The sequence below is a fragment of the Carassius auratus genome, chromosome 19 (assembly GCF_003368295.1).
Source record: "Carassius auratus strain Wakin chromosome 19, ASM336829v1, whole genome shotgun sequence".
In the NCBI taxonomy this organism is placed as follows: domain Eukaryota; kingdom Metazoa; phylum Chordata; class Actinopteri; order Cypriniformes; family Cyprinidae; genus Carassius; species Carassius auratus.
Window position 1 is genome coordinate 13,584,381 of NC_039261.1, and position 12,033 is coordinate 13,596,413.

The following is a 12,033-nucleotide window of genomic DNA, read 5'->3' on the forward strand; positions in this document are numbered from 1 at the left end:
AATCCTTCTGTTGGGTAACAGTCCTGTCATTGCAATTTGAATTCCTGTTCAACATCCTGTAGCCAATTCACCCTCATGAATCAAAAAGGAGCCAGTATTCTGAATCTTGCCGAAACTGAAGAAACAGTCAACAGTAAAAATATATCTAACCCAATGTGACAGGTTCATCTGCGTTTTCCAGAACGGCTCACATGAACACTGCAGCGCTGGCTTGCAGAACTATGTTAACACTTGTGAGCTGCTGTTGTCCCTTATAGAGAGCGAGAGTGTTACATGACGATTCCCCCTGGTCACAGAGTCTGTAATTACCCCACAGGAGCACAATTACACCAAAGGAGAGCAAAAATAAAAGGGTATAAAAAGAAAGTCAGAGCAGTGGGCTGCGGACAACAGAAGCATCCAGACTCTAATCTGGATCGGTGAAATCTTCTCTTTCTCGCCAACTGAACATACGGAATAGAGATGCAGGTTTATTCCTGGGAGAAGTCAAGGTTATGCTGTGTTACTCAGCCACACATGCAGTCATCCGTGAGTCATGCAGGGTGATGGGAAGGTTAGCCTGTCCAGCGCTTGACTAAGAGCAGGGCACAATCTACACACGCTCCGCTGACTAACACAGCATTAATATCCCACAGCCACAAATAAACACGCAGGCCAGATGAAGAACAGCTAATGAGGGGCGTCCCTGTATATCTGCACCTATTTAAACACAAATTGATGACTAAATTCATACACTTTCTAAGGAGATTGTGAAAGTCGTTTGACCATACTGAAGTGTTTTGGAGGCTATCATTCAGAGCAGAGCTAGGATTTAAGCTAGGTTTTTTACTTCTAAGTCATAGGTGCAAGATCCGAAATGGTCCGAAATAGTTCATATATTTATCTTAACATGTTTATCCAGAAACAATTTTTTCCTAATAGGCTAGTTCCTTATATTTTCATTAAATCACTGTGGAACACAATGAAGCTCCATTATAGTTTATAATGTTAATGATGAGGAAGTGAGCATAAGAGTAACACTGTGTGCTAAAAAGCATTGATGGAAAGGTTAATTTGGAAGTGTAATAGGTTACAGATTACAAGTTACCCTATTAAAGTGAAAGAAGTAGTGTAAGTAACAGATTACAGTTACATTTATTTTGTGATTTAAATTACGTAATTCTGTTACATGTAACTAGTTACTCATCAACGCTGCTAACCAGTGAGTTGAAACACACAACACGTGTGGCATAAAGTGAAACCAAGTGACCAACATAACAGACAGATAGCATATAAAAATAAACCAATAAAACTTTATAAATACCTGCAACTGAAAGTCCCAGACTAAACACACGAAAAATGAAACTACATGCATGTCATAAATGTATGTAGCCTAATACATTTTTTAAAAGGTTTTTGTATTTGCTCCCACAGAGGAACAAAAAAAGACGAGTTGTGCAAGAACAGGTTGATCCAGAGCTATGATGACCAGACCATAAGAGAAGAACTGACAGGAGAAAAATAGACATATTGAGAACCACAGACAGTGTTATGGAGGGTGCAATGTTTTGCTATTGTTTATCATATATATTTACCCATTAAAAGTGTAGTAGAATCCATTTAAAATCTGTAAATTCTAGAAAGCTGTAAATTAAAATTACTTAACTCTCCTGTCACTACAAAATTTTGAAGCTTGGCTGTATTCAGCTGCTTTGATTTTTCTCTGTTTTTACAAATTTTTGGAATGTAATGTCTTCCTGAAAGCAGAGAGGAAAATTGTTAAGCATGATTTTTTTTTTTTTTTTTTTTTTTTTTTTTGCAATGGTTGGTTGGAGTGTTTCCTTTGAAATAAAAAGACAAGCCTGATATCGTGGTGTGAGACTCTTGCATGTTATTTGCATTAATGCAATATCAAGCAGCCTATTTTTTTTAAATAGCAATGAATCTCATTTCTCTAAAAAGCTGAATGATTTTATATTCTTAAAGCCAGAAAACACGATGATAACAATTGTGTCTTGCATATGGCCTCACAACCTTATGAAACCTTGAAAGTCAAATAAGGACAAGAACGTAGAGCTGAGGTGAAGAAAAGCGAAAAGAAATGAAGTGAGAAAAAACTGCACACCAGAAATGACAAACCATGGCGTGAAATTGTTCAGGCTGTGACAGCGAGAGCAAACTGAGGTAAAGGAAACAAGAAGCGTATCTGACGGAGAACTGAAGGGTAGCTGTACTATTCAAAGCTCGCCCACCTTGCTGGTTGAGCTGCAGTGTGCTCTTGCTCCACTGTGACAGACCCACGATGGCCACCATCTTGGCTCCCAGGCTGGAGCGACGCTTCTTGTTTCCGGCCAGGCCTGTGGCGTCAGGCCCCGTGCTGCCGGGGCTCTTCTCCAGGCTGTACATGGCGCCGCTGATGCTGGAACTGCGAATTACATTGCGGGCTGCCACCGCGCTCATCCCGCCTGGGCTGGGTACATCCACTGAGCTGCTGAGCATCATGGTCCCTCACTAGCCTCTGGGCACAGAGCTGGACTGAGGCTGGGAGGAAGATAGAGGGTGAAAAGTTAGATGCAACAATTTAATTATGAATCAAATCCCAAGAGTCTTTACTCTGCACTTAATTTCAGTAGCTGTGTGTCATCCAAAGGATTAGAGTCAGTAAGATTTTCTAATGTTGTTGAAAGAAGTCTCTTATGCTCACCAAGGCTGCATTTATTTAATCAAAAATGCAGTTAAAACTGTAATATTGTGAAATATTATTGCAATTTAAAATAACCATTTCTATTTGAATATATTTTAAAACGTAATTAATCATCACTCCGGTCTTCAGTGTCACGATTCAGAAATCATGCTGATCTGCTGTTCTTACTACTGTCAATGTTGAGACCAGATGTGCTGCTTGATATTTTTATGGAAATCATTATACATTTTAACCCATTTCTGGGTTCTGTAATGAAAAGAAATCCAATTAAGTTCGATTTAATAAACAATCAAATGTAAAAAGAAAAATTTTAACAAAATATTTTGGAATCTAATCATTCAAAGGTATGTTCCAAATTTAAAGTTGATATAACAAAAATTGAGGTTACTGTGAGATTTCATTTAGGTCTAATATTAATAGCTATCCAAGCATTTTCACAAACATTATTTACATTACTGTCACTATATTACTTCTATCACAAAGTAGTCACCAAATATGGAACTGTGAGACTCCAACAACATGATTTTGATTATAAAATATTATAGGACATTATAGGACACTTCATATTGCACAATAAGAGGTGGAGCTTGCTAAAATTATTCAAATTCCCACTTCCACAGTAATGCAATGTCCAACATCAAAGCAGTTTTCACAGGATGAATTTTGAGTGTTTAAGCTTTCCAATGATATCTAATTTATATAACGTGTTACTGACAGTTAAGAGGTTAATGTCCACAAAGTTTTGATTGGTAGTCGATTTCTGCAAAGCATGCCATTTTGCTGAGTAAAATAAAATAGCTCTTAATTTTAATTTTTTTTAATCAGCACTTTCATAATGCACAAGTTGTAATGATTTATGTATCAGCCTTTCCTGCAGCACTGCAAAACAAATCATATTTACGTGAGCTGTGAGTTGTTTGTATTGATGGAATAAAAATTTAAAAAAAAAAGGCAAGAAACATATTTTTATGAAGTTGACCTTATGGATTGCATGCAAAAAACAAAACAAAAAAACACTGAAAACAGTGTAGTCCGATCGATGAGTAAATGACTGAGTCGCTTCTTTTCAGTGAATCAAAACCATACAGGGGTGCGTTTCCCAAAACCATAGTTGCTAACTAAATTAGCAACTTTGTTGGTTGCAATGCAATTTCCCATTGCCAACCAACTAAGTTCCTAACAGGTTAGCAACTATGGTTTTGGGAAACACACCCCTGAGCGATTCCTGAAACAACTGACTCTTTTGAATCAGTTCTTTTTAGTGAATCAAAAACAATCCTTTTGTTTCCCTCTCCATAACATTTTCTGATTTGCTATAAAAATTTTACTAACTACAAAAATTTTAAGTGAGAATAACAAAATATAATAAATGTTGAATCAAACAGATAAGATTTCAAACATAAATTGTGATTTAAATTAGCACACATATTTCTCCACACAATGCATTTAAGTAGCAGCATTACGTTTATTTGCTTGGCGAATTTGAGCTGTAAACAGCTGTAAACTATCTTCTCTGTGAACAGCATCTACATGTTTGTTTTCTGCACTCCTATTGTCTTTCTCTCTGCTCTCCACTCGCCGCTTTGATCTGCTCTTCCTCATATCAGTTCAAGTGTTTCTGGGTCTGTGGCAGTCCTCCCTCTTGGAAATGAATCAGCCTGCCTCCCTGAGTGATAATAATCATAATTTAGAGCTGGATCTGGACTAGTACTCCTTTGAAATGAAAATGGAATGAAAAGAAAGCAGGGTAAGTCTTTATCATAGTAATCAGGTTGATTTAGGCACATGTATTTGGGGTCTGAATGGCTGGGAGAGATGAGGGGAGAACAATGGGGTGAAATGTAGCAGCATGGCCGATCAAAGCGACCCGTGGCCTTCAGCTGCTTTGTCCGCCGTCGTGCCTCGAGCTCTAAACTGTGGGCGCTGATAAGTACAGACAGATTAAGAGGGCACCTTTTCTCAAAACGCCTCACTGCACAGACTGTACTATAGCAAGACATCACCCGTGTTGACCCGCGCCGTCCAGACAAAGCCTGACACTTTTGGGGTCAACGTGAAGTGAGTGAAGTGGGTCCTGTTTATTTACATTGTCCTGACGGGATTTAATAGAGCAAGAGCTTGTGGGTCGCTGTACTCTCTCAATCACAAATACCACTTTACACAGACACGCTAGTGCCAGACACAGTGCCCAATTTGGCCTCGTTCCACATGTTGCCAGCAAGGAAAAGCAGAAAAATAGCCTCAGCTATGAGCCTTTAAACCTGCTGCTGGTCTTAAAACAGGAGCCATAACATCCGAGACTGGGAGTCAGGATAATATCCTCAGAGTAAAGCACTGTCACAAATTCAAACTTGATTGAGTCCAGAAACAGTTTCAATTTATGTTGTGCTGCAATGTAACTCTTTTAACAAAAAAGTGAATCTGTTCTGTTCATCTGACATATAATGACTTTATTTAGAAACAACATGCATCAGTATAATTGATATGTGTCATAACTGTAATATATTTCATGTTTTAGAGCTATATAGTAGCTGAGACTTTAATTCAGGTTTTTAAAACTAGTACTTGTAAGACTGTGATGCTCCATGTTTGTCTATGAAGGGTTGGCAACTTTCAGGTCACTTTCAGGCTCTGGTTCATGGTCTTATGACACCACACTAAATCTAGCACCAACAAATAAGATGAAAATAAATCTACAAATGGAGAAACAGGTGTTTGTGCCCCTAAACCAGGGCATGGAAGTAACACTTGCCAATTTTGCCAGATATTAATATGTTATATTAGGCCAGAACACTATGACGGGAGATAATTCATGAGTTGAATATACACGCTATCAGTTATGTCACGAAAACATCTTTGTATTGCAACAAGGAAATTTTCCATTTTTAGAGGCGTGAATGTTTTCTTACACAACAGCTGCCATTTCAATATCTAGATTGCTTTTGGTTTATTTTTATTATTGTAATTTAGTGATTTATAACTGGGGAAAAAAATATAATATTTTTTTAATATATATATATATATATATATATATATATATATATATATATATATATATATATATATATATATATAAAACCAGGCTTGATATTTGTCTTTGGTTTCCATATGAGATCCAGCTGCAAGGTTTTATGATAACGTTTTAAACATCCTATTTTACTTCTTAAATAGAAATAAAGAAATAAAGATTCTTTAAACAAATGGTTTTTAAATATTTAAATCGACCAAATACTATGTGAATCACTGTAATGACCTGCAATTTTGAACTAAAAAGGAATTGTAGCTCCTAAATATTCCATTTTATTGATCAGTGCCACCTTCGTCATTATTTGTCTGGGGCATTGCGTGTGATCCACCAGCTGGACCAACACTAATCTGTCAAAAACAAGCTTGGGAATTCATGCCGGTGTCATCTCAAGGGTGTTTTAACAATTTTGTAGACTTCAGCAGAACACGGTCCTTTAGAAGTAGTTCAGTGGAGAAGCAAACACCAAGATGACCCTCCCCAGACACGTTCAATCACTTGCACCACAGCAGAGGAGCCCAAATCTCAGAGAAGTGAAGAGGTCGTCATTAGTCACCGGAGAAAACGGGGCGGCCCATCCATCACTGGCCCGTTAACCCACTTCTCCATTCGGGAATTTCTTAATTTGGACCTGTGCTCAACACATTATCTCCTTACACTTCTTTTTATGGGCTGGAGAGATAAGATGAATTATATGACCTCTTTGGTATGACGTTGACAAAAAATCTCGATCTAGCCATCTGGGCTCCTCTGGTTTAAAACCCAAGACACTTCTGTCCTCACTGGAGAAAGATCATGATTTCTTGAGAAGTGTATGTGTTTATTGAATCTTTACCAACTGCATTTCACTGAGCCATCAGGGTGAGCGTGGAGCACATGAGTAACCAATTAATCAAATTACAGTTAATACAGCTGAAATCAAAATTGCTTTTGGCCTCGTCAGTTTCTGGGCAATGGATACATGTAATTACAGTTATTAATCAGTCCACTGAATGAGGGAAAAAATTACTTATTTTATTGAAAACAAAAGATTCGTTTAAAGGTTTGACAGCATAAGGAAGGGCCTTTGGAGGTGTCACCAAAAATATTTTGCCATTAATGTACACTATACACTCTTAGAAATAAAGGTTCTATAATGGCACCTAGTTACACAAAGAACCTTCAACATCAATGGAATGTTTCCATTGCACAAAAAGTTCTTAATGATGGAAAAAGGTTCTGCAGATTAAGGTTGTTCCAATGGACGATATCACCATGAGAGACTCCATCGTGATGCCACGCTCTGGTTCCTCTCCATCTTCTCCAGCATGTGAGGAACCTGGTGTTGGCCTTGGCAGCGACAGAGCAATCTCTCTCACATTCTCTTCCATCATTAATCATAAATTAATTATGTAGAATGATGTTTCATATGGTCCCCTCGGTACCTTAGGTCACGCTTTATCCTCTGGATGATGCCATCTGCTCCAGGATGACACGCTTCAGGTCGGCTGTCAGTTTGGAATCATCACCTGACTCCTTCAGCACACCTTCTAAATGGGCCAACATGGGCAGCAGCGAGGACACCGTTACAAAAAGATCTGCTGTATGGCCTTCAGTGCAAGAATCAAGTTTGAACGCATTTGGACTGCAGTGTCCACTCTTTATTTACATAATGCACTGTCACTGACATGTAGGGCATCATATTGCAGCTGGACCACATGTCCGTTGTCAGGGCCAAATATTCGACATTACCCAGCTCTTTCTTGGTGTTACATCTAACCTCGTTGAAAAGGTTTGGGATAGCCGTCTTTGAGAAATATTTCCGACCTGGCAGCTTGTACTGTTTAGCAAAGGTGCGCAGCATGGCCTTGAATGAAGGCTTTTCCACTGTATTGAACGAAACCATTTCTTTGGCCAGGCAGCGTGCTACCGCATCTGTCAACTGTCTCCATCTGTCACTGTCGGTTTTATATTTAGTGCCTTTTGCAAAAACCCCAGTTATCATCTGCTGAACCTGGCTAGGTTTTTTGCTAGGCCCAGCACGTGCAGGCAAGGTGGCATATTCTGCTGGATGGTGAACACGCAAGTAGTCATGAAGATTGGTCATCTGCCCATCTTTTGCGTGGATCACACATGAGCAGATCTTGTACACAACTTCAGTCAGGTCCCTTGGCTGCCCACTCTCATCAGGTCTAAATCCAAAAAATTGCCATATAGGCAAAGTAGTACACTTTTTAGCAACCAATACCAACGTCATTGCACCCACTCTTTAAGTGGAAGTACGCTACTTTTTTCCCCCTCACGTGCAACCTATTGGAAAGCCCGGATGACGAAATTATAGATTTAAGAAGAAGAAAATACTAATGTAAAAAGATATATTAAAATAAAAAGTGCTTAAAAGTGCACAACTCTTCTTAAGGGGGCAGCTGTGACCTAATGGTTAGAGACTTGGACTAGTTACCCGAAGGCCATAAAATAAATGAAGTAATAAAGTAAAATAACGAATAATAATTATATAATAACACTAATAATTTAAATAACACCCCCCCCCCCCCAGCCACCCAACGATATTGTCGTCCATCGCAATGTTTTACTGTAAACCTTGTCAACTGCCAATTTAGAGGACATTGCCCAATATAATAAAATGTTCTAAAAATTGGTTCTTCTATGGCATCACTGCAAAAAAAAAAAACCCACCCTTTTAGAGCATTTCTTTTAAAGAAATGGATGGCCAGTATGATGGTCAATATCACAAGATATTAGAAGATTCTGGTATACTGTTTATACAACAGATATATTATAAGTGGACAGAAATGCTTTCAATTATTTACACACGTTAGCAACCAGAAAACATGGAGGAATGTTAAAATACACAGTGTGACGTTGCAAAAAAGTTGAATTTAAATCTGTGGTTGGCAAGCAATGACACAACTCGGCCGCATTCATACAGAACTCATTTGATGTGCTTCCACAGAGATAAATAATCAGATGAGAACAAAAATGCTATCATTTACAAAGTATTCAACTCATCTGACTATTACCTCATCTTTATTGACTATATAAACTACTGGGTTGAATTTCCTGACAAAAACAACTGTATTGTGAAACATACATATACTGTGGCATGAAATAAGATTTTGTTTAGCCGCCCACTTCAATGCATGTCATGATTGTTCTGGTGCCTCTTTCTCTATTTCTGTATATTTTTTGGAAAAGATACATTTCGTTTCATGTTCAAAGTCAGAGATTTCAGGCCAGGTCACTTCTCCAACATAATTAAAAGGTTTGTGAACGTCAAACTCAAACACACAGTCCTCTTGCTGCTGTCTGTATAAGGTTTCTCTCATCGCAAGAGCTATGCTGTGTCACGGCATGAGTAATGCTAAAGTCACGCTCGCCTGGACTACAGCAGCCCACAACACTCTCTCCATTAACACACCATTAGCTGTGTGTGTGTGTGTGTGTGTGTGTGTGAGAGAGAGTGAGAGAGAATCAAAGGAATAGTCTGAACTGAAAAACTACCATGTACCAAATGTACCAGCATTTGAGCATTTTGCAAATGCTGACATGAAATACTTCACACTCAGTTAAGGCTTTGAACGAGGACTGAGTCCATTTTCACGACTTATGAAGTTTCACAGAGTAAAGAAATCTCTGATTCTGTTTTATTTAATGGAGAGGGTTGTCACATGGATGCCAGCCAAAAACTTCTTGCTTTATCTTTGTAAACACAAAGGTGTTTTAACTTAAACCTAAAATAACAGACTACCATCCATAATAAAGTTTCCACCAGACAAAATACTTTAATCCTTTCACATTAAAATTGAAATCCAACGGCATCTTTAGAAGTGTTTTTCACTTCATTTTTCACTGGAGAAAGCAATATTATGGATATACTGTAGGACGCGTTTGAAGTTATTGATGGATTTGTTTCTTGTGAACACAGTTTTTCACTTCACAAGATGTTCATTGTTGGATTGGAGTGGTGTGGATTACTTGTGGATTATTGTGATGTTTTTATCAGTTGTTTGGTCTCTCATTCTGATGGCACCCATTCACTGCAGAGGATACATTTCTACAAATCTGTTCATAGAAAGAAATAAACTCATCTGCATCTTGGATGGACTAGGTGAGTACAATTTCAGCAATTTTTAATTTGTGGTAAACTATTCCTGAAAGCACACTTCTTTTTCACAAGCGATGGAATGTGATTATGGTTGGAAGTTTGAGATTTCGTGATTTCATGATTAGATTGCCTTAGGACAGTGTTTTGGAAGAGAGGGAAAGGGAACAAAGAGCGACTATGTCAGTACATTAAATCCACAAAGTCCAGAAATACAAAGAACAGAAAAAACTAGAACGTGGTACAGAACATTTAGCTAAAATGAAGACCCAATCTCATCTGTAGCAGCACGTGTGAATGAGCAAAATGAATGGGCCTTCCGTGTTTCTTTTCTTGTCCCTGTCATCCTACGTTCCTGCTCTCCTCCCTCACTGCTTCCTTTCTCAGCCCTCTTCCGAAAATCTCTCGCTTCTTAGTTAACCATGCCACAGTTATCAGACAGAATGGGAAGGAGGTACATATAAACTGTGTTCGGGCAGCTCTTATGTTCTCTGTTTATCATCGTAACTTATATAGTTGTTCTCAATTAAAAATTACTCAATGTATCTTGCATTATGCATTGTTTATTTCCTTCAGTTTGATGTCTGCTGTGATGTATAACATTCATATAAATTGATCGTTCACTCAAAGAGCTTCATTATTTTCATACCTAAATGTTCCAAGCCAGTATTTCTCCTTCTGCTCTTTTCCAAGCTGTTGCATTGAATTTAAATTTAAATCTGTCATGCAAAAAAAAAAGCAGTACTTGTGGATAATATAATATTAATGAAACAAAAGGCCACTTAAAGGAACAGTTCACCCAAAAATAAAACTGTACTGAAGATTTACTCACCCTCAGGTCATCTAAGACGTAGATGAGTTTGTTACTTTATCAGAACAGATTTGGAGGAATTTAGCTTTACATCTCTTGCTCACCAATGGATCCTCTGCAGTGAATGGGTGCCGTCAGAATGAGAGTCCAAACAGCTGATAAAAACATTATAATAATCCACTCCAGTTCATTTCTGGGTGAAATGTTCCTTTAATTGAGTCTCTTTCCTTTTTCAAAATGATAATATTCTTGTGTTAATAAGCATCTTGTTCTTAATTGACTAGTCAGGTTAAACAATAGTAAATGAAAAAAATCAAACATTTATTCACTTTATTCCCTCATTCTTCATCTCAATTTCTCTTTTTCCACAGTGGGTGATGAAGTGAACTCTCTCCGTGGTGCGTTTGGATGGAGGTTTGGGGAACATTGATTCATGTTAGCGCACAGCAGACTTACACTGATTTACACCCGTCTATCTCTCACACGCTCTTCTCACTCTCCGTGTATCATATGAGACCTTGTACGTCACTGGTTATCAAACTCTTCTAAATTCAGCCAGAAAATGCATGAGTGAGGAAACGATAGAGGGCTAAAGAAAGAGTAGCAGCACTCAGTGTAAGGGTTGCAGTCGACCGCAGAGTAGCTGCATATTTAATGTGCCCTTTGGTTGTGAGTTTAATCCTAGCGTTATGATGCTGCAATTACTGGAGAAAGATGGGGGCCTGTTTGCCTTTCACTGTAAGGAAAAGAAGGCATGATTTGTATTCAAAGTGTACCAAGTTCTAAGAGTCTTTTGCTAACATATGTGACCCTGGACCACAAAACCAATCTCAATTGTAAAGTTTTTTGAAACTGATATTTATACATTGTCTTAAAGCTGAATAAATAAGCTTTCCAATGATGTATGGTTTGTAGGATCGGACAATATTTGCCAAAGATACAACTATTTGAAAATCTGGAATCTGAGGGTGCAAAAAAAAAAAAAAAATCGAAATACTGAGAACAACACCTTTAAAGTTGTCCAAATGAATTCTTAGCCATTAGGGCTGTCACTTTTGTGAACAAATCATTTTCGATTTCTAAGACATAAGTGTTCATTGAATCGATTGTAGAATTGATTTTCCATGTCCAAAAAAAAGACGTTTCCTTTTTCAACGTCAAATCATGGACGAACGTAAAGACAGCGCTGGAAACGCACAAGTCAGCAATATTACTTATTCATTGGCATGAAGTTTCGTGCAGAATAACAAACCGCAACAGGAGTGCAACATTCTTGAAAAAATATATATGCAGAGGGGACGGCTGCAATAACAAAAGAAAAACATCACTGCAGGCTTCAACCCCGCTGCATTTATGATTTAGGCAATTCAAAAATCTCCAAGATTATTATAAATAATGATTCAATCCATTTC

The 12,033-nt window shown here is 38.0% G+C and overlaps 1 protein-coding gene across 1 annotated transcript in view; it reads right to left on the reverse strand.

The window, feature by feature from the left end:
• LOC113119487 (regulating synaptic membrane exocytosis protein 3-like) overlaps window positions 1–12,033 on the reverse strand; it is a 69,275-nt gene that overhangs the window by 54,203 nt on the left and 3,039 nt on the right. The window contains exon 2 of the mRNA XM_026289016.1: window positions 2,232–2,520. Coding sequence (XP_026144801.1) covers window positions 2,232–2,481 — 250 coding nt within the window. The 5' untranslated portion in view covers window positions 2,482–2,520. The remainder of the gene's footprint in view (window positions 1–2,231; window positions 2,521–12,033) is intronic.